General features: G+C 53.7%; 11 protein-coding genes across 11 annotated transcripts; 6 read left to right on the top strand and 5 right to left on the bottom strand.

Annotated features, from left to right (window-relative positions):
- Positions 1-140: 140 nt before the first annotated feature.
- On the top strand, positions 141-1,844 carry AB675_8166 (25S rRNA (cytosine-C(5))-methyltransferase rcm1; the record flags this gene model as incomplete). The annotated part of the gene is made up of 3 exons (XM_018148592.1): positions 141-341; positions 409-1,500; positions 1,560-1,844. 3 exons carry the CDS (start codon positions 141-143, stop codon positions 1,842-1,844), a joined length of 1,578 nt encoding a protein of 525 aa, XP_018001112.1.
- A 99-nt stretch (positions 1,845-1,943) lies between these two features.
- On the bottom strand, positions 1,944-5,764 carry AB675_8167 (Calcium-transporting ATPase 2; the record flags this gene model as incomplete). The annotated part of the gene is made up of 3 exons (XM_018148593.1): positions 1,944-2,994; positions 3,050-5,066; positions 5,122-5,764. The coding sequence occupies 3 exons, from the start codon at positions 5,762-5,764 to the stop codon at positions 1,944-1,946; spliced, it is 3,711 nt and encodes a 1,236-aa protein (XP_018000958.1).
- Positions 5,765-6,377: 613 nt separating this feature from the next.
- On the bottom strand, positions 6,378-7,295 carry AB675_8168 (Chaperone protein DnaJ; the record flags this gene model as incomplete). Its single annotated transcript, XM_018148594.1, has 1 exon — positions 6,378-7,295. The coding sequence occupies one exon, from the start codon at positions 7,293-7,295 to the stop codon at positions 6,378-6,380; it is 918 nt and encodes a 305-aa protein (XP_018001063.1).
- Positions 7,296-9,421: 2,126 nt separating this feature from the next.
- Positions 9,422-10,309, top strand: AB675_8169 (uncharacterized protein; the record flags this gene model as incomplete). The annotated part of the gene is made up of 1 exon (XM_018148595.1): positions 9,422-10,309. The coding sequence occupies one exon, from the start codon at positions 9,422-9,424 to the stop codon at positions 10,307-10,309; it is 888 nt and encodes a 295-aa protein (XP_018001294.1).
- A 176-nt stretch (positions 10,310-10,485) lies between these two features.
- AB675_8170 (putative nitrilase) lies at positions 10,486-11,530 on the bottom strand (the record flags this gene model as incomplete). Its single annotated transcript, XM_018148597.1, has 2 exons — positions 10,486-11,391; positions 11,465-11,530. 2 exons carry the CDS (start codon positions 11,528-11,530, stop codon positions 10,486-10,488), a joined length of 972 nt encoding a protein of 323 aa, XP_018001097.1.
- A 293-nt stretch (positions 11,531-11,823) lies between these two features.
- On the top strand, positions 11,824-13,333 carry AB675_8171 (Eukaryotic translation initiation factor 3 subunit L; the record flags this gene model as incomplete). The annotated part of the gene is made up of 3 exons (XM_018148598.1): positions 11,824-12,019; positions 12,109-12,583; positions 12,637-13,333. The coding sequence occupies 3 exons, from the start codon at positions 11,824-11,826 to the stop codon at positions 13,331-13,333; spliced, it is 1,368 nt and encodes a 455-aa protein (XP_018001045.1).
- Positions 13,334-14,128: 795 nt separating this feature from the next.
- AB675_8172 (uncharacterized protein) lies at positions 14,129-15,241 on the bottom strand (the record flags this gene model as incomplete). The annotated part of the gene is made up of 1 exon (XM_018148599.1): positions 14,129-15,241. One exon carries the CDS (start codon positions 15,239-15,241, stop codon positions 14,129-14,131), a length of 1,113 nt encoding a protein of 370 aa, XP_018001195.1.
- Positions 15,242-17,239: 1,998 nt separating this feature from the next.
- On the bottom strand, positions 17,240-18,465 carry AB675_8173 (Pyruvate dehydrogenase E1 component subunit beta, mitochondrial; the record flags this gene model as incomplete). Its single annotated transcript, XM_018148600.1, has 3 exons — positions 17,240-17,711; positions 17,759-18,040; positions 18,095-18,465. The coding sequence occupies 3 exons, from the start codon at positions 18,463-18,465 to the stop codon at positions 17,240-17,242; spliced, it is 1,125 nt and encodes a 374-aa protein (XP_018001140.1).
- A 297-nt stretch (positions 18,466-18,762) lies between these two features.
- Positions 18,763-20,670, top strand: AB675_8174 (uncharacterized protein; the record flags this gene model as incomplete). Its single annotated transcript, XM_018148601.1, has 1 exon — positions 18,763-20,670. The coding sequence occupies one exon, from the start codon at positions 18,763-18,765 to the stop codon at positions 20,668-20,670; it is 1,908 nt and encodes a 635-aa protein (XP_018001288.1).
- Positions 20,671-21,054: 384 nt separating this feature from the next.
- AB675_8175 (Dosage compensation regulator) lies at positions 21,055-22,428 on the top strand (the record flags this gene model as incomplete). Its single annotated transcript, XM_018148602.1, has 1 exon — positions 21,055-22,428. One exon carries the CDS (start codon positions 21,055-21,057, stop codon positions 22,426-22,428), a length of 1,374 nt encoding a protein of 457 aa, XP_018001237.1.
- Positions 22,429-22,550: 122 nt separating this feature from the next.
- AB675_8176 (Pre-mRNA-splicing factor ATP-dependent RNA helicase prp22) lies at positions 22,551-24,668 on the top strand (the record flags this gene model as incomplete). Its single annotated transcript, XM_018148603.1, has 1 exon — positions 22,551-24,668. The coding sequence occupies one exon, from the start codon at positions 22,551-22,553 to the stop codon at positions 24,666-24,668; it is 2,118 nt and encodes a 705-aa protein (XP_018000996.1).
- Positions 24,669-24,953: the final 285 nt, after the last annotated feature.

Consider the following 24,953-nt stretch of genomic DNA (forward strand, 5'->3'; position numbering starts at 1 on the left):
GAGAAGTGAAGTGAATTAGCCCGAGTCCAGATCTAGATTAGCGTAGTCAACCGGCGCAAGTCAAGAACCTCGAATTTCTGGTGAACTTCTCGCAAGTTTGCCTACTACCAGCACCGCGATTTTCTGATGTTGCCGCCCTGATGTCGCTCTACTACGATGCCGTGACCATCCTGACGGGCGAAGAGCAGCGAGGCTCTCTCAAGTCACGCATCTACGGCAGCAAAAGCGGACTCAAATCCAAGCCCGCACATCTCTATGCCCTGATCTCAGAATGCGCAAAGTACGACACCTTTCTGAGGGAGGTCATTGAGAAGTCCCAAATACTCGAGCACGAGCCCAAGGTGAGCCGCGGTCATATCGATACAACACGTCGCCGCTGACTGACTCAGCCATCGCGGCTCAAGGTAGGTCACTCCATTACTCTCGCTTCTTCTCCTCCACGACCATTTCTTCGCGAAGGGTGGCATTGCGGCGTCCGCAAGTCATCCGTTGAGGCAAGCAGTAGAGAGACATAAGGCTCGCTTACAAGCAGAGTTCACCAAGGCGAGGCTGAGAAAAAGATGTGGTACGGTCGAGGACTTGAAGAGGGTGCTTGCTGAGGGCAAGGTTGGCATAAATTTCAATTCTGTATCGCAGCCAAGGTGGGTTCGCGTGAACACATTGAAAAGCAGCGTATCCGCGCAGTCGCGTTCGACGTTTGCTGGGTACTCGAAGGTGCAGAAGATAGGTAATGTAGCTGGGGCTGGTTGGGGCAACGCATTCTGCACAGACGAACATGTGCCGGACCTGATTGCTGTGCCCCCGGATGCGTCGTTGGTAAAGACGAAAGCCTATCTGGATGGGGAGTTGATCTTACAGGACAAAGCCTCGTGCTTTCCGGCGCACCTTCTGCTGGGCAATGACAACGAATTTACTGGCGATGTAATTGATGGCTGTGCGGCGCCTGGGAACAAGACTACGCATGCTGCTGCTATCCTGCGATCTAGATCACCCAAAGATGGCAAGCGCAAGCATCGCATATTTGCTTGCGAGCGGGACGGCAGGCGCTCTGAGATTCTCCAGACTATGGTTGACAAAGCAGGCGCGACTAATGTCCACGTTCTGCCCAAGCAAGACTTCCTCGCCCTAGATCCCAATGATGAGCAATTCCGCAACGTCTCTCATCTCCTCCTCGACCCTAGCTGCTCCGGCAGCGGTATAGTTGGCCGAGAAGACATTCCTAAGTTCGACTTGCCAATCAAATCACAGCCAAAGGCGCAACCTCCGAAAGGTCCAAACGCCTCGAAGAAGCGCAAACACGAGTCCATCACGACCGCCGAAGAACAAAGTCCTCCCGAAGAGGACGAGCAGCCAAACGCAAGCACAACAAAAGACCCCGAGCGCCTAGCAAAGCTAGCTGGCCTGCAGTCCAAGATCGTCGAGCACGCTTTCGCCTTTACAGCCGCCACGAGGATCACGTACTCAACATGCTCGCTTCATGAGGAGGAGAACGAGGCGGTCGTAAGTCTGTGCTGGCATCGGAAGTGGCAAAAACGCGTGGCTGGCGGGTCTTGCCGAAGGACCTGCAACCTGGTGGCTTGAGAGAGTGGCCGCATCGTGGCAAAAGTGGAAGTGGGAATGTTGATTCAGGGCACACTTTGAGTGAGGAGGAGTTGGAAGGGTGCATACGATGCTATCCTGGTGATGAGCAAGGCACCATGGGGTTTTTCGTCGTCTGCTTCGTTCGCGATCGGCCTGGGTCGGAGAACGGTCAGGTCAGCTCGGGTGGGATGGCACTTGACGACCATGATGATGCTGGTAGTGCAGGCGAGGCAGAAGATGACTGGGATGGATTCAGCGACTGAAGGTAATCTTCTTCGTCCAGATCATTCCGTAAGGCACATGTTACACGACACGAATACCCGGCTGAAGTACAATAGACGAAGTCTCGTAAATATACATAATTATACAGCACGACTCCCTCTCCTCACCTTCCTGCACTCCTCCGCCGCACCGCCACTACCGTCACCAACTCCCAGATACATCAGATGATCTGCCCTTTGACTCGGTGGTGGCGCATACTGGCCCTCTTCCACTTCCTCCTTGCTATCCACCAACACGATCGGATCATCGACCACAGTATCAGGATGCACTTCGAAGACGTATTTCCTCAATCCCATTGCCATCTCCGATTCCTTCGACTGCTCTTGTCCATTACGATCGCGAGCAAAAGCAATCAAAGCCGAGAGACTGACCTCTCCCTCACCCTGCTGTCGCTGCAGCGACGTCCTCGAAGCAGTACGGTGCAACTTGAGCTCCTCGGCCGTGGGCGGCGGCATAATGTCGTCGTTGTTGGTCGGGATGATTGGCCCAGCTGGTGGCTTTGTCTCGCGCTTGATCACCGAGACTGCACGACTGAGAAGACCCGGCTGCGGAGGGCGCGCAGCCTTCTTTCGTTCTTTAGCGGCTTTGCGACGCATGCGCATGTGAAACAATTTCCTGATCGGTGTGGTGAGCTTCAGGAAGTACTTGTTTGGGATGCAGCGCACGGCAACGCCCAGCGGGAGTGTCAAGACGCCGAGTACGATGGAAGTGGCCCACTGAGAACCGGTGGGTCGAGCTGTCTGGAAGGCGTTGCCGCCGAATATGACGATCAGGGTTTGGCCGGTCACGGTGACGGCTTGGACGAAGAAGAAGAATGGATTACGCATGATGCCTTCGAAGATGTTGAGACGCGAGTCGGGCGTCCGGCAGTTGGTTTGGTTGAACAGCTGCATGAAGATGTAAGTGTTGAAGGCGGTGGTCTGGATTTGAGAGGCCTGGTGTTCGGTGTTGGCCGCCCATAACTTGTCGCCAGCATAATGTATGACGAAGATTACGATCATCTGGTAGACGGTCTGGACGACGATCATCTTCCACATAGAGACTGTGATGATGGGCTGGTTGCGTGGCTCAGGTTTGCGTTGAAGAACGCCGCGAGTCGGATAGTCTGTGGCAAGGGAAAGGGCGGCGAAGCTGCAGAAACACCATTAGCATATATGCTCAATTGACAGGAGCAGGAGTGACTCACGTATCCATGATAATGTTCACCCACAGTAGCTGGACAACAGTGAAGACGGCCTCATCGACCTCGCCTACTAGAGCAGTGATGGCAGTCAACAGCCCGGCCGAAAAATTGATCGTAAGCTGGAACTGCAAGAACTTCTTCACAGCATCGTTGACGGTCCGGCCCCAGGAGATTGCTTTCACGATCGAAGTGAAGTTGTCATCCATTAAAATAATGCTGCTTGCTTCCTTGGCGACTTCAGTGCCAGCTATGCCCATCGCGAAGCCGACATCCGCAGCCTTGAGAGCGAGCGCGTCATTCGTGCCATCTCCTGTCACTGCAACGATCTCTCGCTGGGCCCGCAAGCGATTGACCAGGACTCGCTTGTCTTCTGGAGACGATCTCGCCAGTACTTGAAGTCTAGGCACAATGGAGTCAAGTTGGGACGGTGTGAGCTTTCGAAACGTTGGTCCATCCATTGCGACACCTCCAGACGCGTATATTCCACAGTCGCGGGCGATTGCCTTCGCTGTGTTGAAGTTGTCTCCTGTTACCATTCTGACCTGCACGCCGGCTGACTGGCACTGTTGGACAGACTGTATTACATCGGGTCGCAAAGGGTCTCGTAGACCGGCAATGCTGACGTATGTCATATCGTGAAGGACATCGTCAAGCTTCAGATGATCTGAGGAGCTGAAAGTCGTGCTGATTGGAGGCCATGACGGGAAGTCTCGATAAGCAATAGCAAGCACTCGGAGGGATCTTTCTGCTAAGTTTTGGATGTGTGACTGCAACTTAGTGCTGTCATGCTCTTGCAGCGACCTCACATCCCCATCAAGGACACGCGTGCAACGGTCGATCATGCTCTCAGCAGCGCCCTTAGCGAACATTCGGAACGTGCCGTGAGGCAATGCCACCACTGCGGCCATGGCCTTTGATGCGGATTGGAAGGGGAACATGTGGATGATTCGCATACTGTTACGTGCCGAGGTCAGCTGGTCAAGTCCAAGGTGGTCGTACGCGAACTGGACCAGGGCGACCTCGGTGCTTGACCCTTGTAGATCACATTTTCCTGCGTCATCTCGTTCTGTGGCGGTTGTGTTCATGACTATGGATGTTCTGAGAAGCTGTCGGACTTGATCCGACATATTGAGAACCGATGCCATGGTCTGAGCGCGCTTCTCTCGAGTTGCGTTATCGGTTGTGTCAGAGCCATCAAGCATCTGCGTGTCCTCATACTTGTCATCAAGACCCATAAGACAACTGACCACGGTCATCTTGTTCTGAGTGAGCGTGCCTGTTTTGTCCGAGCATATGGTAGTGGCATTGCCCATGATCTCGCAGGACCGAAGTAGACGGACCAGATTGTTGTCCTTGAGCATTCGCGTCGTGGCGAAGGCGAGCGCAAGCGTGACCGCAAGTGCAAGTCCTTCTGGAACTCCAATAACAACCATCGTTACTGACAACATGAACAGCTCCAAGAAGCTCTCGCCCTTCGCGCGCGGACCGCCTTCAATCGACGGGAGGCGGACCAGAAATCGAATCAGAAGGATGAAGAAGAAGACGACTCCAAAAAGTGAGCCGAAGAGCAAGATGTACTTGGACAGTGATCCAAGCTTCTGCTGAAGAGGTGTCTCCTGCGGCACGTCACGCAGGGACATCAAGATACGCCCATACGATGAGTTGACGCCGACTGCGGTGACCACGAAGGTTCCGACGCCATTCGCGACCTTGCTGCCACTGAGGATGAAGGGGTCGATTTTCTCGGATGCCTTAGTGGGTTCGGAGTGCTGATCGCGTCCGTGGCGTTCTCTGAAAGGTGTTTTCTCGATAAGATCGCTCTCTCCAGTCGTCGAAGATTCGTCGCATTCAACATCAAAGCCGTCCAGCAATATGCCATCTGCTGGTATGATGTCTCCAGTTTCGAGTTTCACAAGGTCGCCGACGAGGATATCGTCTATGGAGATCTGAACAAGTTTACCCAAGCGGACGACTTTGACGTAGCGCTCTGCTTTGCGCTTGTTGAGCTTCTCAAACTTTCCTGCATACAGGTCAATACCTGTATACCCCTCCTTGGGCCAAGGTTCGATACTTACTGTTCTTCTGCCAGTCATTTGTCGCTGTAGCTGTCAAGATTATGATGATGGCAATCACGATAGTAACGCCTTCGACCCACTCGACGTTAGACCCGGGCTCGGAAGGGTCAACAGACTGGTAGATGCCTAGCGAGAGTGAGATGACGGCCGAGAACGTCAACAGGAACATCAATTTGTCGTTGAAGGCATCCCACACGAGCCCGAGGTAGCTCCGCGATTTCCTTGGAGGCAGTCTGTTGTCAGAGTACGCATGTCGGCGGTCGCTGAATCCCTTGCTATCTTCGCCTTCAAGGTGAAGAGGAATGATGGACTGTTTTCGCTTCACAGGCTCTGGTCGTCCATTTCCGAGCTGCTGTAGGACATCTTCATCGTTGTCGAGGCCATGGGTAAAGTTCGTCCGCAGGGCGACCTCCAGCCCTGATGGCCCGCCTACATGCCATAGTCTCGAGACATCTTTTGATGAGACGAGTTTATGCAAGAAATCGGGAGAAAGGGTGAATTTGGACGAGAAGGCTTCGCTCGTTGATCCTGCGGCCTCCTCGTCTTTGCTGGTACGTGTCGCAATAGTGTCCACACGCTCGAGCGTGCTTGAAGAAGCGCTGGCGGATCCAGAAGTTTGATTCGCTTCCTGTTTGTCTGTCATCTCGCGTGGAAAATGAGTGGTATCTTGGATACGTTGTGTCAATTAAGAGACAATGCCTTGGGCTTCTGGCGACAATGAACGGGAGATATACTTCAACCAATCTGGGGACGACGTGTACGCTACCTTGGCATCGACTTGTCAAACGCCCATGACACCGTGGCGCCAAATGAGTAATGGGTCCCGCGAAGCTGAACTTTTGCGTAGCGGGGCGGGACTTTCGTATGCTTGTCTTCACTCCTTAGTATGCTGCCAATCGGCGCTCTAGAGGAGTCTGAGCAGCGGAAGACGAGCATCATGTGAACGCGCTGCGCCATCAGTGGCGGAGACAGAGAGAACAATTCGTTCGTCATCGGTACGGGCGGCGCGCAAAGCACCACTGGCGTGTGATGGACATAGCTAAGAGGACGACAAGAGCTCAGGCTTGGCAGGTGGAAGTCACGGCAGGAAGGACCCTGGACGCGGAGTTGCGCCGGCTATACTTTTCTCCGTGAGCTCCTCCCAGAAGTACGATGCACATTCGACACAGTCAACTTGAGTACTGTATTCATAGAGTTCGTGCAATTGCTGTACGTCTCGTGTTCTAAGAGACTACATCTGTCTTGTTCACTGACTTTCAGTCCAAGATCAAGGGTAGCGCCGCCGAACATCTCTGAATCTGTGCTTCGACTTCGACTTCAAAACTCGAAATCAACCCGGGCAGCATCTCCCGATGTTCTTGCGACCACCGTAAGCTCTCGCCCTCGCGTTTTGCACGACACCGTGGACAGACAGCCGCGAATATCTCTTCGAGACGCTGCCGGTACTTCTCCAGGAAGTCATTTAGTTCATTGATTGAATCAAGCTCTAGAGCTGTTGCCTCCCACATGCCGGCGTGCCGTCCGCCTCGGGGTTCATTCGACTGGGGTTTTAAACGCTGCAACGAATACATCAGTGCCAATGTCCGGGCCTTCGCTGCTTTCAGGGACGGCAGTAGTGAAACTTCTGGCTCGGCGTAGAGAGACTCGAGCACGGAGATGCCGCAGTCCCAGCCACTGGATATGGAAAGGATCCTCTCTGTTGCTCGTTCCAGTGTTAGCGGCACATTAGTGTCGCGATGTGGCACGAAAGGCGGGCTCTTAGATGGCGCGTTACTCTCAGTATTGTCAGGGCACTCCATCCATCCCGCCCGGGTCTTTTTCATCCTTTTGCCACGATGAACGGTGAAATCATCGGGTGTACTCCTGTACGCCTCGGAAGGAGCATCCTCCCAGATCTCGAAGCTAGCATATCCTCCTGAAGGACTGTCATTGGGCGAATTCCGCTTCGGCTTCCCGAACCTTTTCATATACTTTTGGTACTCGGTGTGGTCCGTCATGATCTCGTACGCTTGTTTAAGCTCTTTGAACATTATATCTGCCCATACCTGCCGATGGATATTCTTGTCTGGGTGATATTGCCGTGCGAGTTGGTGGTACCTTCTCTTGACCTCTTCGCGCGACGCATCGCGTCTGACACCGAGGATTTGATGCGGTGGTTGGGAAAGTTCCTTCATGTTGGCAAATCCTCTCAAATGTGGTGTTCCGTGCAATGTTCCGTGAGTTATTCCGATTCTGCTGATGAGTGTGGTTTTTAATGCTGGCGAGGACTGAGTGCGATGCACCAGGGTGACGAGCATGAGAGATGTCTGACGATGCTGAGCGATAATGATGATGATGGATAGCACGGCTGATTGAGGATGATGCGCGACGAAGGTGTGTGATGATGAACTTTCGGCGCGATAACTGCGGACGATGCCCGGCCGCGATGATCCATGATTCTGGTTGTGGGAGAAGTGAACACACTAGTAGATCTACCGAGCTGTTTTGTGTGGTTGCCTGTCTGAGCTGAATGCATGTTCAGGTTAAGGTATACAACTTTCAGCATTCCAGGTACACGTACCAGCCGCCCGGAACCGACCAGCGCTGGCACTTTCCATCATGGTAAACTATAGCGCCTACCAAACCAGGCAGCCATACGGAATACCAGCAGATGCGTCCGGCCTGGTATCTATTCGCTCGAAAGGCCGTGATGTTCGTCGCCGTTGAGAATAATCGAATTCTAGGTCCACTCCTCACAAAGCGCGCAGAGATGGAGGTATGCGATCCTGCGGTGCGAACACTTCCCTTGCTGCACAGAAAGTGACCATCGTAACTTACTCAAATGGACATGCAAGCACCAGACGCATATAGCAGCACAAATTTACTGTAGCTTCGCGCTGGAAGTGCCGCCCTGACATTACAACCTTGTGAAGCATCGGTGCCGACGGCCAAGCTTGACAGAAGTACTCTGTCATCTGTTTGCGGGCATTTGTGATAGCCTGCGGATAACACGCGGGTGAGGATGACTCCAAGACCAAGAGCAAAGGTAACGTCGGCGTTGTTTGGGGATGTCTGACCAAGGGGGCGGATTGATGTCCTTCAATATGAATGGCAGTGTCACATATCATTGCTTCTGTGGCGCTAAACCGCTAGGTGCGTAGTCAGTTCAGTCAGTCGAAAAAGTTTGGGGAGAGGCGCGGGACACCGTGGCGCGGTGGAAGGGGCAGGACCACATTCGTCCCAAGAAGTAGACCGTTCTCTTCGTTCTTGATAGAGCTCTACTACTATGCGATCGAGTAGATCAAAAGCCTGGACAGCCATCGACGGCTCCGCAATTCACAAGTCGCGTTCGCAGTGTCCACAAAGCGACCGTCAACGTCCTTAAGCCACATCCCGGGGTTGACGGCGCGTGGATCTGGCACAATCGATGCCTCACGACGCGACCGAGACCGCGCGAAGATTCTGGGGTCGAAGCCTGTCATTCGCGTGGGCGAAGCGGGTATGCAGTGGCGAAATGGCCCGCAGGTCAAACGAGACCTCTATTATAAGCCAACGGTGCCGGGCGATTGACTGCGAGAACAAACATCGCGGAGCTATGCAGATGTAGGAGAAGGAAAGTTGCTCCTGTTTTGGAGAGTGTTTCTGAGGTTCGTTGTGTTTCGAAATCTTCGCTGCTGGGGCTTGGTAGCCGGCGTTCATTGGGTAGACGCTCGGCGAGGCTGTTCTGATGCCGCAGCCTCGCCATTCCATGAGCAGGCTCGAACACTCTGCTCTTCATCGGTGTCGCAAGTCATTGCGTCTGAGCACGAATGTAAGTTGTTCGTCTGCAGGCGCAGACGAAGCTCAGCTGCGGGTTGTGGACCGGCACAATACCACGCGGACGGGGATTCGATGCTTGGTTCTTTCGATGGACAAGGGTCTCAACGTTCTTTCCGTGATCTAACGCGGCTTGAGAACCACTAGAACCTCGTTGATCGGCTTTTTCGAGATGTTTGTGGAGCTCAGAGGAAGTATGCGCTACGTAAGATATTGACTCTTGGTGAGGTGAGTGTGATGGGATGATGCGAGGGGCGAAGAAGGTCACGGTAGGATTGGGCATTAGGAAGAGGATAGTATAAGAACGTGTGCGTCCTGCCCGGATGCAGGATGGGAGCACTTGCAACCCGTCATTGACCTCCATTCCTTTCTTTCCTTCGGCTTCAACTGGTAATTCATACGTTCATTTCGTGCTGGTCACGTCCTTTCATACTTGTTACAGCACTGTTCACTCGACCCGAAAACCAATAAAGCATTCTTGCGAATCTCCTACACATCAGCCAAGATGGTTCACTTCAGCGCCGTCCTTCTCTTCTCAACCCTTACCGCCCTCGTCGCCGCTCAAGGGACAGGCACGCAGTTCATCACCGGCCCATGCACGTCTGACGCCGATTGTGCATCCGGCTGCTGCGGCTTCAACTCGGGGAAATGCGCGGGCGCCATCATAGCACTCGAACGTGACGGCGGGTGCGGTCGTGGCGCAACCCCCAACGACAATGCAGCCCGAAAGCTAGGCTTCACGGGCACTTTCAACCCGGGCTCAGGGAGTGGCGCAAATGCTGCCGCGCCCGCCAGCACGGGTACCGCAAGTGCTGCCAACCCCGCAACAGGTGGCGGCAATGGGGCCACTGCCGGTGCGGGTACACAATTCATCACAGGTGCCTGCACATCGGACGCCGATTGTGCGTCAGGATGCTGTGGGTTCAACAGCGGCAAGTGTGCCGGTGCGATCGTTGCCCTTGAGCGAGATGGGGGATGCGGGAGGGGATCGGGCACTCCCAACGATAATGCGGCGCGCAAGTTGGGTTTCACCGGTACTTTCAATCCTGGGTCTGGAAGTGGGGCTGCTGCCAACAATGCCGCAGCTGGAGGCGTCGCCACTGGAAACAGCAATACCGGCATGGCAACGGGGAATGCCAATACCGGTACGGGTGCGGCGGGTAATGGCGCTGCAGCTGGAGGCAATGGAGCGCAGTTCATCACAGGTCCTTGTCAGAGCGATGCTGCTTGCGCTTCGGGTTGCTGCGGCTTCAACTCAGGAAAGTGCGCGGGACCTGTCATTGCTCAAGAACGAGACGGCGGATGCGGCTTCGGCGACAATGCGCCCAACGATCGTGCGGCGCAGGCTTTCCGTGCAGGTCAGAAGCGGGGGTTGGAGTTCGAATGGGAGTGAACGCGGAAACATTCAAGGTGGTGGAGGTTTGCTTCTCGTTTGCATAGCGCGGCGAATGTGTGGAAAGACCCCGTACTGGTTGCGGAATTTTGGATGACCTGCATCTTCAAGTTGGGCGCTGCGTATTCATAACTTTCATAAATGACAGACAATAAAACGTTTCATTTCAACATCCGTCATGAAGTGGTGGTTGTCGCGTGCGAGTATCCGTAATGCCAGTCCTCGCGTTGCAGATCCTCCCGCACCTTGTAATTTGCTTCCGCGATGTCCAGCAGCTTCATGTCAGTCTCAATGACGCGCACACCTAGCTCACCGTCTTCGAAGCTGTTCGGCAACGTACCCATGATCGGCATTGTCACACCGCTAAGCCCAACATAGCCTTCTTCGCGTGGACCGCCAGCATTGCAGAACACAATACAAGCGGTGTTCTCAAAGGCTCGCGCCACAAGTGTTGATTTCAGGAAGAGCGTTTCTGCGTCCTTGTTGTATGCTAAGCCTTCGGCTGACATGTCAAAGGCCGTCCAGAACGTTGGAATGATGATGATTTTGGCGCCTTGCAGGATCAGTGAGCGAAATGCTTCTGGGAAGCCAAGGTCCCAGCAGATGAGTATGCCGACGGGTCCCAGAGGCGTCTCGATGACCGTGTGAGGCTCTGGCCGCTCATGAGGAGCGTCGAGACTGCTTTGCGATTGTGGACCTGATGTCAGATGTGGTCGCTCAGGATGCCATAAATTAGCTTTGGTGTAGCTACCAAGTATCTCTCCGGTGTACGAGATGAAGGGCGAAATATTGTGCAATGGCGGCGCTGCAGAGTCCTCTGTGTCCCGAGCAGCGCCGTTCTGCTGAGACTGATCACTCGTAACGATTGTGCCAGGCACGATATTGATCTTGTGCTCTTTCGCCAGTTCCTGATACTTGGCAACATACTCATATGCAGTAACAGCCAGCTTAGCGAATCCTGGATCGTGAGGGACCCATCCGCTTAGATGATACTCTGGCAGCACGGCCAGCGATGCGCCCTGAGAAGCAGCTTCCCGGATATGGGTCGCCGCAGCCTGGAAATTAGTCTCTGGATCCAGAGGCTGCACAGCGTCAGTCGTCATCGGGGCGTGAACGGCAGTGTCGCCATTGACAGAAAAACACACGTAGGCCTACCTTTGGACATATCTGAATCACAGCGATCTTCACCTTAGCCGCAACCTCCTCGTAAGATGTCGCCATGGCCTTCTAACAATCGTATTAGGTCGCTGTGAACACAACTTTTGATAAATCCTCCATTCGATGGGTGGTACCAAGATACATGGGCGGCAGAATTGGAGACCGGATGACGGTGCCAAGATTTCGACTTACCCCACGCGCCCAACTTTTTGCGACCACACCAGCGAGTGCACAACATACTGTCTAGGCGGCTTTCAAGTTGTTCTTGGAACGACACGAATTGAAATTGTGATCTGTGACGGCGTTGCATACTCCTGCGAACTCTCGACGCCGAAGGACCTATCACACCCTTCAACATGGCCTACGTCAATGGCAACCGACCAGTCGAATTCGACGACGATGACCGCGATGAGGAGGCCCTCGTGGCCGACTATCAGGAACAAGTCAACTATGAAGGTGGCGAGGGACTCGAACGTGGGGACAGTCTCGGTGGCCCAGCAGATTTAAGAGCACAACTCGAAGCAGCGGCTGCACCTTTAGAGTACCAGGCTTGTACGTATACCTACGAACGAAGCGGGCGAGACATCAAACTCCCGGTTCTGGCTCTTCCTGATACCTGTTCATTCTAACAATCGAAACAGCGCTCGAAACGAAATTCTCGTCGTACGATAACTACTGCTCACTATTCCACTACATTCTCAATTCAGAAGGCCCCGTCGACATCGAGCAGCCCTCATATTACTGGGCCTGGGATGTGATCGACGAATTTATCTACCAATTCGAGTCCTTCTGTCGCTATCGCAATCGCGTAGCCCGCACGAACCCCGGCGATGAAGAAGCCCAGATTCTCCGCGAGAACCCAAACACCTGGGGTTGCTACTCCGTCCTCAACGTCCTCTACTCCCTCATCCAGCGCTCCCAAATCAACGAGCAGCTCGCAGCCCAGAAGCGCAATGAAGACCCCGCAAACGTCGCTGGCGAGTACGGCTCCCGTCCTATGTACCGCATGCTCGGCTACTTCTCCATCATCGGCCTCCTCCGAGTCCACTGCCTACTGGGCGACTTCAGCCTGGCGCTCAAAACCCTCGACGACATCGAGATGAACAAGAAAGCCATGTTCGCCCGCGTCATGGCCGCCCACCTCAACACCTACTACTACGTCGCTTCAGCTACATGATGCTACGCCGTTACGCCGACGCCGTGCGCATGTTCAGCCACATCCTCGTCTACGTTTCCCGTACCAAGAATTTCCAAAAGGGCGGCAATCAACAAAGTGGCTACGACGCTATCGCCAAGAAGACCGAACAGATGTACGCGCTCATCGCCATCTGCGTCTCCTTCGCACCTACCCGCCTCGATGACACGATCCACACCGTCCTCCGCGAGAAATACGGCGACAAGTTTAACAAACTCCAGCGCGGCGGTCCAGATTCGCTCCCCGTCTACCGCGAGCTCTTTCAAACCGCCTGCCCCAAATTCATCTCCCCCACCCCGCCAGACTTTGACAACCCGAGCCTCAACATCGATCCCGTCGAGCACCACACCGAGATCTTCATGGACGAAGTCAAAAACACCCTCTTCAACCCCACTGTGAAATCATATCTCAAGCTCTACACGACCATGGACCTGAAGAAACTCAGCAGTTTCCTGGATGTCGAGCCGGAGAAGCTGCGCAGCTGGCTTCTGGTGAATAAGCAGCGAAGCAGGCAGATTCGGTGGACGGAGGGCGGGTTGTTGGATGGAGAGGTTGTGAATGGAAGCGAGCTAGATTATGCGGTTGAGGGGGATCTGATTCACATCAGTGAGGCGAAGCAAGGAAGGAGGCTTGTGGATTGGTATCTGAGGAACTTGGCGAGGGCATATTGAGTGAAGAGACCGGAAAATTGGCGTGATCGCGGCCGAGAGAGGATCGTTCGAGATCGTGTGTGCTGCTACCGTTCGGCGTCGACCTGTGTCTGGGGGTGACCTGGTCAGTCGCGGAGGAATGATGCGTCAACCGGTCCGCCAGGAGCGCACAGCAGCTACCTATCTGGGTTGGTAATCACGACTTCGTCACGTCCGCTGTGTGAAGGAACACGGCTATTGTGAGCGGCTATGGCACAGCGCACGACGGATGTTGACTACCCACGTCGAAAGCAGGCCCCGAAGTTTCGAGGCCACATCCATGATATTCCAAATATATCTGAGGCTACACGACATATGTCAATTGTCACGGCTGGACCTGCCGCGCTCAGTAGGAGCCAAGCTGAGAACACTTGTTCCTGGTCGAGAACTCGGACTTCGGACCATTCCTCAATGTGTGCCTTATTTTCTGAAGAGCCGCGATCGTGAGCGAAGCTGGAGATGTCGAAGTTGGGCGCCAAGGAAGGCACGACGTTCGGCGGTTAGCTGAGACTGCCACTTCACAGCAAAAGAAGCACTGGCTGATACACAGATATCGGCTTTCAATAGTCAATTTACGAGAGGACTGCAAGAACTCCTCGATCCTGCATGACTGACTCGCTCAGCCCTGTTGTTGCTGCCAGCCCGACATATCTGACTCAACTTGGTGCAAGCGTAGGTGTGTTGTATTTCATGCGAGTTTAATTCCGCCACTAGGATCCACATGGTGTAGCACAACCGCAATGTGCGAGTTTAGCTACCACTTCGCACTGTGTTACCTCACTTGTCGTGGATGTCGCTCTCGAACGGTTGCCAGCGACGCCACATAACCTTGAGCTGCGGTTCCCGGTGTTGGTCCACGGGCTGCGGACTCTGGGCGTGAGCGGAAGACGAGGACTGAGTTGACCTGAGTGTGTATCGACGACTTTGCGTGACCTCTGCTGATCTTGCGATGACACAATGGGCATCACCTGGTATCAAGAACGTGACTTCCCTCAGGGCCTTCAATGGTCCCCTTTGCCCAGCCATCTCTAGCTGCTCGAAAGCAACATCTGCCTCCGCCTGATCCACCACCAGTATCCCCATTTCCGTGAGGTGATTCATCGTGACTGCAGCTTCAATGATGTCCCTCCTTGCAGCCTCGGGAAATGCCAAGGTAAGTCTTATCAGCTGTGCTGTCGCCCTCAGTAGACTCTTCATCGCGTCCACCGCAGCCCCCGAGATCACATGCAGCGAGCCAACCGTCAATCGCTTGAGGTGGGGACCATGTTTCACCGCAATAGCATCGAACATCTCCGTTGTGAGGAAAGGGGACTTGTCCTTTGTTGCTTCAGGCGGGTCCATGATCATGAGCACTCTCAATGGTTGCATTCTCGCTATGACCCTCGGTGTGATACTTTGCATCGGGTCTCCACCGCAGTGAAAGAAAGGCTCGCGCATGATGTTGCCGGAAGGATGGATGTGCAGTTCTTGCAGACTTGACATCCGGGTGAACGCCAGTTCTGTTCCCTCCGGAGTGCTGTGCGAGAAGCCGGAAATCCGCAAGTGAGTCAGCTTGTGAAGGTTCGGTACTCGGTCGAGGTAATAGTTGTCGATGTTTAGCGAGAGTTGTATTATGTTGGGTAAGTTGACGATGGAGTCCAGCACGCCTTCCGCCAGCAGTAAAGGCGCACTATTGGCCAATGGCTCGTACGGTCTGGCCAGTGTTATTGAGGCTAAGGCTTGAAGCTGCGAGAGAGCTTTGTCGAGGCGTTGTATTTCTGTTGTGTACGGATCGGCCACGTTCTTAGTATGACCGGTGAGGAGAAGCCTTGTAAGAAAAGGACGCATAGAGTCCGGGTCGAGATCTGTGAGAGCGAGTACCAGGGTGTTAAATCGGGGTGAGCTGCTCATGTGGACAGCGCGCGATGAATTGGACCAGTCTTTTCTGAGACCGAAACGCAATTGGTCGAGCCATGAAGGATGCAATAGCCTCCTTGTATACTGCTCGGCAGGTGCAAAGAAGCTCAGATGGTCGTTTCTGGAAAGTGATGCTACTTCCTGGAATATTTGCTGACGGACCTCCGATGGAAGGCCCATGAACTGCCAAGCAGCACCAGTGAGACTGATCGAGCGAGGCCGTGAACAAGCAAGCTCTGTCATGGTGTAGACCTGGGATTGCATCGTGGTGTATCGTGGAATTGGTGGATCGACAAAACTGGCCCGCGGTAACCGGGCGAGGGCTCGCAGTCGGACGATATATGATCCTCATCATACATATAGATCATGAGGTTGCGGCTGGTGAAAATATGAATTGTGTCTGAGATTCCAGCCAATTGCTGCCGACTGAACCTCAGACGGCAGCTGTGATCGCCTGGGCTTTCGGCGGCAAGAACGTGTTTTCTCAGCGGAGCTGGAATCATTCCTCGATCCATGAGGACTTACTGTCTCCTGCGAAGCCACCCACGCAGGTGTGACAGGGCCGAACGGCAGACGACCGGGCAGCCTCTCCTCAGCATGGCCCAGCAGCAACCGCAAGCGGACCAAAGAACCTCTGTCCCTGACGCATACGAGTTGGTGGCTTTATCCTGTCTTCGCAATATGGCTGGAAAGTCGGACGAACTTTCCGAATTAAGTACACTTGAGCATATTTGGAACGTGATCGATCCATGTGGTCGCCATGACCTCGTATGTATGCCATTCCAGCTACGCACGTGGCTTTGAAGGGGCGCTCCAATGTCCGCTGTCGATCCTACGAAAGGACAGAGTGCCAGCCTGATGAGGCCGGAGGCGTACGTTGTGTGGATGCATCGATAATGATGAGCCAATAGCCGCATGCATGTCCTTCGTGCCAGGATTAATTGAGTGAGGGAGCATGTCTCTGCGAACGGCGGCGCGTTGCGTAGATCGTGGCTAGCGCCAACATCCTGCAGGGCTGGTAAGCGAGTGGTAAAGGTCGGACCCAGAATATCGGATACTGCAGCTGTTTGTGCTGAGCAGCACTGTGATTTGCATTGTTTGAACAAGGCAAAAGCAACTCGTACGCCGTACCTTAGAAGTCGCCAGCGAGCATGCGTTCTGCACTGCTGCCCGACTCGAGGTCAACTGTCCGGCGCAGCGATAGGCGAGAGAACTGGAAGCCATGCTGGTCAGTGCTGCTACATAGACGGCAGCCGTAGGGATGGACCCGCGATCGTCGAGGTTGACATCTAGCCACGTGAAATGCATGATATACGAGCTGTCAGATTTAGCCTGCGCCCAAGTGACAGGGTTCTGACACGTGGCGAATGTCTCTCAACCAATCCAATGTTCTGTTTCTTGTGAAGGTATCCGAAACTGGCTGAGGAAACGAGCAATGCAAGGTTCTAGGCCACGTGGAATCGATGGAAAGCAGCGATTCTGGCGTCGCTACCCAACACAGCAGCAGCTACTGACAGCTTTTGGCGCCACATCGACAGGAATGTACTGTACGGGTGTCGCACCTGACTTACTCGAGAGCAATGAGGTCGAAGGGCAAGCCCAGCTCGCAGCGATGGTCAGTGTTTCGTGGCGAGGCGTTCGGCAAGGAAAGTGCCACCTTCATGATCGGTAGGTCCATGGCTTCCTTCCAGGGTTAGCATGGATGGCTCATTAAGCGCAGAATACCTCATCGGAGTCGTCCGAGACATGAAGTCCGCCTCAGGAGCAATACGACACGCGACGCCGGATATCTTGGTCGGGAAGACATTTTGATGGAAAGCGCTCAGTTCTGATATTCTCAATGCTGTTCAGCACGCCATGCAGCTCCTTCCGCTCGTTGCAAGTATAGATACAGAAGCTCGCTTTTAAAGTCAGACCAAAGTCCTCCCAAGCCAGAGTCCTCCCAAGAACGACCGTGCACACCGTTTGTCAATGCCTGGGATATTCAACGATTTAGACCCGCATAAGCTTGGCGGCGTATCCAGTTATGGTATCGATCTGTGGGAAACTCATTTCTTCCAATTTCTGAGCATACGGCGTAGGTACCTCTGCACCCGTGACCCGGACTGCTGGCGCCTTGAGATAATCGAAAGCATACTCCATGGTCAAGGCAAGAATTTCGGAGGCAACACCGAAGGCAGGGAAACCTGATTCGACAGCCATCAAGTGACCGGTCTTCTTGACCGACTTAACGATAGCCTCCACGTCGAGTGGCTTCACGGACCGAAGGTTGATGACTTCAGCCTCGACGCCGTATTTCTGTTTCAATTGATCGGCAGCTTCCAGTGCCTGACCGACGCATCGGGATAGCGTTACGATGGTCAGATCGCTGCCGGCACGCTCAACCTTGGCTTTGCCGAAGGGCAGGACGAAATCGCTCTTAAGAGCTTCCTCACTCATCGGGAAGGCTTGACCGTATAGCAGTCTGATGTGTTAGTAGATTTATCCATGGATGCCAGCGCAGTCACTCACTCATTTTCAAGCACAACGACCGGGTTGGGGTCACGGATAGCTGCCTTTAGTAGCCCTTTGGCATCCTCGGCACTCCAAGGCGCCACAACCTTGAGACCTGGGATCGAGCCGTACCACGCTGAGTAGTCTTGAGAGTGCTGAGCCGCCACACCGGCAGCAAAGCCATTGGGACCTCGGAATGTGATATTGCAGGGCTGAATGCCTCCAGACATGTAGTGCGTCTTTGCCGCCGAGTTGATGACTTGATCAATCGCTTGCATGGCAAAGTTGAACGTCATGAACCTAACGATCCTGGTTAGTGGTGACTCCTCGTGTGCGTGACTTCAGAGTGCTTACTCGCAGATAGGATGTAGTCCGGCGAGGGCAGCACCAACTGCTAAGCCGCAGAACCCGGACTCGGTGATGGGAGTGTCGATAACCCGCTTGGGACCGAACTTATCTAGTAGGCCCTTTGTGACTTTGTATGCCCCGTTATACTGCGCTACCTCCTCTCCCAGTATGAAGACCTTGTCGTTGGACTCGAGCTCCTCCGCTAATGCTTCGTTGAGCGCATCACGGACAGTGACGGTTTGTGTCTGGCTGGCATAGCTCCGTATCGAGGAAGACGCTGAAAGGGCAGCCCTGCGGACTGACCGAGACACTGTGCGAGGAAAGGTAGGCTGAGAGACGAGCCTTGAGGCAGGCCGCAAGAGTCTGGCTGCGGACATATTGGGATGTCGTGATTAAGGCAGGGCGATTAGGAGGTCGCAGCGATGAAGTCCAAATGGTCTGCAAGGCGTCAAGCAACAGTGACGGACGGCGTCAGCTACAGCGAAGTTCCGGCACCTAAGAGAAGGAAAGAGTGACTGGCGGCGGAGGAAGGAGGATGAGTGTTGGCTATGTCTGTGTCGGGATCTGCTGTCTCTACACTTTTTGGTTGGGAGAGCTCCAAATCCAAGGTTCGCGACCAACCCTAACCCTCATCAACAAGCACGCTCCTTTGTCTCTACAATGCCTACAAGCCCATGTTCTTTGTCTCTGTTCTGCTCTCCTTCGGTCTTGACTATTATTCTCTGAGAGATGATATGTGTAAAGTCAACCTCGCCGCGGTAGTGCTACTGTTAGGAGTGGTGTCTGCAGGACAGCCAACCGCTCCTGACCCGTATGAGGCGCCACTCAGGGATCTAACGTTCGGCCAGCTCAATTTCCTCCACACAACAGATACCCATGGCTGGCACGCCGGACATTTGCTGGAGAAGTCATACAGCGCTGACTGGGGCGACTATGTGGATTTTGCCGATCGCTTAAGGGAGCGTCTGGAGGACGATGCCAAGGATCTACTCCTCATCGATACTGGTGATCGGATAGAGGGCAACGGTCTATACGATGCTTCATCTCCTAGGGGCAAGTACACATTTGACATCTTCAAGGAGCAGCAGATAGACCTGATATGTTCAGGTAACCATGAGCTGTATAAAGCGTCGTCCGCCCTCGACGAGCATCATATCACTGTTCCAGATTTCAATGATGCCTATTTGGCTTCCAATCTGGATATCCTGGATCCCGAGACAGGTGCCTTCGTGCCGCTGGCAGCTAAATGGAAGAAGTTCGCCACAAAGAAGCAGGGCATTCGAGTCATGTCCTTCGGGTTTATCTACGATTTCACACGAAACTCCAACAATACCCGTGTTCAACCCGTTGAGGACACCCTGAGGGAGACCTGGTTTCAGGACGCTATCCGTGATGAAGAGGTTGACCTGTTCATCGTCATTGGCCACGCCGCAGTCCGGTCAGACGAGTTCAGCGCCATCTATAAAGAGATCCGGTCCGCACGTTGGGATACACCCATCCAATTCTTTGGCGGCCATTTTCATATCCGCGACTACAAGAAATTCGATGCTGCTGCCTACGGTCTAGCTTCTGGTCGATTTATGGAGACCATAGGATTCCAGAGTATCAACGGCTTGTCAACGAATGATTTCGAACGGCAAAGAACCCCAACCTTCTCCAGACGCTATATTGACAACAACTTGTACTCTTTCTATCACCATTCGGGACACAATGCAAGCACCTTTCATTCTAAGAAAGGTCGGCATGTATCCAAACTTATACAAAAGTCAAGGTCTGCTCTTGACCTCGATCACGTGTACGGATGTGCCACCGATGACCTTTGGATGAGCCGAAGCCCGTACCCAAGCAACTCTAGTATTTTCAGCTGGCTCGAAGAGCAAGTCCTGCCGGTGATTGCCAATGAGACCTCGCGCAGTCACAAGGCGCGCTTCGTGCTCCTGAACACAGGAGCCATTCGATTCGACATTTTCAAAGGTCCATTCACCAGAGATTCAACCTTCATTGTTTCTCCGTTCACAAGCTCGTTGCGAGTCTTACCGGACGTGCCGTATGGAAAAGCCAAACAGCTCATCAAGATTCTCAATTCAGCTGGCCAGATCTTTTCGCAGGTCACGGACAAAAAGCTCGATCTTCGCGACCTTGCTCCTGCTAGCCAGCACACCGTTGACTCGACCAGCGATTCGACTAGAGCCTCGCAGATCGTCCAGTCGAACGAGGTACAACGCGTTCTTATTGGGCATGCTGACACTAGTGCTTTGACATCCTCCGTCACGCTTCAGCCTGGTTACACCACAAGCGATGACGCCGGCAAGGACGGCGATGACACTATCCATTCGACAATCGACTTTTATCGCGTGCCAAATGTTATCCAAAGCTTTGTTAACAGCACCAGCAACCCTCTTTCTGACGAGGACACAGTGGATGTTGTCTTCAACGAGTTCATCCAGCCTTATCTGCTGCTAGCACTCCGCTTCGTGGGCCAAATTTATGAGGACGGTGATACCAAGACCTACCTGAAGGGCACGAGTTTTACAAAGCTACTATCGGAGTGGATAGTGGATAACTGGGGGAAGAACTGCTGAGGCTCTTAACGCTGTATATCAAGGTAGATTCAGACCTAGGCAATGTGAATCGATGCCGAACGATCGAAGAATGGAATCCTAGGCGCGTATTTCCCCACTCCAGAGTAGAAAGCCCTGGAGAGCAGTCTTGGGAGGTAATTTCCACGTGCTCCTGCAGTTGGAGAAAGTTTTGCAACATTCAACATCCGATGGGCATGAGTCTTGCATCTATCGTACGATCATCATCCACCCGAACAGTCCTCAACACGATTGCTCCTGTAACTGACTACTCCTGCTTCAATCTAGCACAAGTACGGCTCTTTCCTCCTCACATTGGGCACACAATCTCTTCCCTTCGCCATGACTTTGTTTCTCTGAAAATGTCGAACTCGTCCTTGCCACAGCATGCGTGGTGGACGGCTTCGTGCCACAACTCTCAGATGCAGCGGTCGACCTGTTGTCAACGCCTCCTGGACGTCGCGTGGGCTAAAGCGCCGGCAAATTCAACGCAACGGAAGTACATTTACTCGTAGCGCTTCATCCGCCCAGGGACTACAGTGGCGTATACCAAGCCGTCGAAATTCGCAACTGCTTCCGACTCTACGGGCAAATTCCTTTCACATCAGGTCAATCGCGACACAGGCTGTCGAGGTCGAGCGCGTAGCCGAAGATGAAGGCGGGTACGAGCAGGATCCCGAAAGAGATGGAGTGCGACCACCCAGAGACCTCGATTCGTATAAACTGCTAGAACTAGCCCTGGACCGAAAACGTGCTCCTAGCGGATCGGATCCCCGCCAGTCTACTGCGTCAGGACCTCCACCGAAAAGCCACGCTCAACGTGTGACTGAAGCTCAGAACAAAACCTATACCGGGGTCATCCCTCCCAATGTATTTCCCCAGATTGTGCGAGCCATCCGCTCTGCAAGAGTACAGGGCTTGCCTGATCAGACGGGTGGACTTGTGGGCGAGAGTGAGAAAGTCTCGGCAGACGAAAGAGCTGCTCCAGTCCCAATAAACAAATTCAGTGTACGGCGGCTCAAAGAGGGAGCTTCTATGAGAGCTAGTCGAGAATGGGCCTGGCAACAGACACATCCAAAGTATCTCGCCAAACGCGAAGCGCGCCGCAAGCTGCCAATAATGGCCGCGAGTCGCGACAGAGAGATCATGGCAGCTCTGACCAAAGCCGATGTTCTCATCATCCCTGGCGAAACAGGGTCAGGCAAATCCACCCAGGTACCACAGATAATCCTCGACTGGGCTACAGAACGCGGTCGCGCGGGCTTTACAAACGTCATCAGTGCTCAGCCTCGACGTCTTTCAGCCAAGTCCATTGCAGCTCGAGTAGCTTTCGAACGAAACGAGGAAGTTGGGGACCGAGTCGGTCATCAAGTTCGATTTGACAGAGAGGCGCCGCGGTCTTATGGCGTCGGCAGCATTCTCTTCTGCACCACTGGTGTCTTGTGGAATACACTGACATATCAGAACGAGTCATTTTACGACAACTACACGCATGTCATCCTTGACGAAGTCCACATGAGGACTGCTGAGATGGACATATTGCTCCTGACCCTGAGGAATGAACTTTTCAAACGGCGCGCAGCTGGTCAGCCGTGCCCGAAGCTGATTCTAATGTCGGCGACAATCGATACGCAGAAGTTTGTGGACTATTTCACCGTGCCTGGCAATGAGAGCGCCTCGTTTCGTACGAGCGTTTACTACGTGCCCGGCCGAACATATCCAGTTGTCTCGCAGTATCTCGAGGATATGTTGCCAGCCTGAAGAAAACCAAGCCAGCCATGCCGCTCCTTTCGAGTAATGCTTGCAAGGACTACTTCACTGCCGTGGGACTAGGTGACAGCCAGGCCAACACAGTGGACTCCGCAGAGAAGCCTTGTCCGGCAATGCAGGAAGGTTCGGCGCCAGTCGCAAACCTCCGAACGTCGCTGGGCCACGAGCATTCTGGGGAAGCCGAAGACGAAGATTCAGAATATGTTACAGTGCCGCCTGCCCTCGTCGCTGCTGCAGTTGTACATCTTCTCGAAACGACTACGACCGGTGACATTTTGGTCTTTCTTCCAGGCATGGCTGACATAGAGGAAACGGTAGAGATCCTTGAGCGGCCTCAGTCCGTCGATGGGCCCGCGACTTCATCCCTTCTCGGATTCAAGATATTTAAGCTGCACTCACTTCTCAGCGACACCAACGGCGATGTTTTCAACGATGTGCCTTCGGGCGAGCGACGTGTCATCCTTTCAACTAATATCGCAGAAACGTCGATCACGCTGCCCGGAGTGAGACATGTTATCGATACCGGAACAAGCAAAGACCTTATACTGGATCATAGCAATGGCAGTGAATCGTTGTTGTGCACCTGGATTGATCAGCAAAGTCAGCGGCAACGTCGTGGAAGAGCAGGTCGCACTAGCCCAGGCAACTTTTACGCGTTGTATACCAAATCCAAGAGCGAAAGTCTCCCCGAGTATCCCCAACCAGAACTACACCGGCGGGATTTGACGGATGTCTTGCTCAGGTTGAAGTTGAACGGTAGTACGCATGGCATTGAAGAATTGCTTTCTATGGCTCCTGATCCGCCGCCCGCACGGAATGTGCAAGAGGCAATCCATGAGATGAAGCGATTGGGGGCTCTGTCAAACGACGATAAGCTAACGCCATTGGGCCGCGTACTGTCGCAACTACCGGTTGCCCCACGCGCCGCCAAGGCCTTGTTGTTGGGCATACTGTTCCGGTGCTTTGAGCCCATGCTGATCGCTGCTGCTGCTATGAGTCAACCACATCTGATACAAAACAAAGAAGGAACTGCCAGAGAAGCGCGCACAGCACGAAGGGGTTATGCTGCCACGTCTGACAGCGACACCATCTCGATTATCAACGCGGTCAAGAAATGCCGCGAGGATAAGACCGTCGAAGACGTGTTCGGATTGGGGCGACGTGCAATCTTTGACCTGAATGCCGAGGTACAGGCACTTTGCAATACGCTCACTCGCATGGGATTGCTTCCCAGGTTCCCTATGCCCCATGCTGGTGCTTTCCCTTCGCTGCCGCCGGAGCTCAGTGTCAACGCGCACAGCATTCCGCTTATCAAGGCTTTGCTTGGATTCACCATCGAACCGGAGACTGCAGTGTGCGTGACGAAATCCAAATACGTTGGCAGGCAAGGCTTCGTTGTGCCACATAGAACAGGGGTAAACTTTCCCGGGGGCAACTCGGAGCTGCTTGAAAATGAGGGGCGCGTGTACGAGCAAGGTGATCTGGCAAGCTACTCGTACGCGAGTAATAAGGGCGCAGACTTCACGAACATGATGCAGACGAGCATGATGACTCATATGGCCGCGCTCCTTACTTGCCAGAATGTGTCCGTTTCCACTGAGGACGCGTCGATGGTCATTGATGAGACGATCAAAGTGAAGCTGGACTTCCTACAAGACTCATCCGCTCTGACGCCGTCTCAGAAAACGATGCTACTGCACGAGTATCGTAAAATGATCGAGCGCTTCCTGCATCTTGCTTGGGCCACGTTGGATCAGGCTGTCCTGGAAGACAAATACTACAAGGCTAGCGTCGTTGTGCCAGTCAGTATGTTTGCAGGCGAGAACGCACTCCGGGACGCTGTGGTACAAGGGTTTCTCGACGTACTTTCGGCAGATGCTGAAGCGCATGAGATTATGCTTGCCGACCGCCGCGTCGAAGGCATGTCTCGGGCCCGTGCCAAAGCGGAGATAAAGCAACAAAAAGCGACCCAAAAGTCGGCCGAGGATGTCTACAAGGAGTCGTTTCTTGGAAAGCTCATGGCAAGTCAGAAGCAGGAACTGCCAGCCCTAGACCGACAAAACGCGGTGATCAATAGCGCAGCCCCCGAAGAGCCGGCCTGGCTTGAGGGGGCGCAACAAACAATGAGAAGGACGGATGCCACCCGAAGGGGCGACTCATTGCCAACGAGGACCAAGGGGCGGGGACAAATGACCCGCCTTGAGGCAGCGATGTCTCCCCCACGGGGATGAGCAGAGATGAGACTAGAGCGGGAGCAGAGAGTGAAGAGTACTGATGGCTGCCAAAGCGCCCAGAGGAAATCGTCTCTTGCGCAACCCATGACGGGTGAGAAACTTGAGAAGATGACTGAAGCTCGAAGTCAAACAGGACCTAGAATTCTTGTGTACAGTATGCAGCGGAGCGCCATGGAACATCGTCGACTCAGGACGATCTATAACGATGAGAGCATTGTACAAAATGAGTTTATACGACAGCCTATGATCATTTTGGCCACTTTGTAAATGTGGGCGTCATAC

The sequence above is a fragment of the Cyphellophora attinorum genome (assembly GCF_001299255.1).
Source record: "Cyphellophora attinorum strain CBS 131958 chromosome Unknown Contig10, whole genome shotgun sequence".
In the NCBI taxonomy this organism is placed as follows: Eukaryota; Fungi; Ascomycota; class Eurotiomycetes; order Chaetothyriales; family Cyphellophoraceae; genus Cyphellophora; species Cyphellophora attinorum.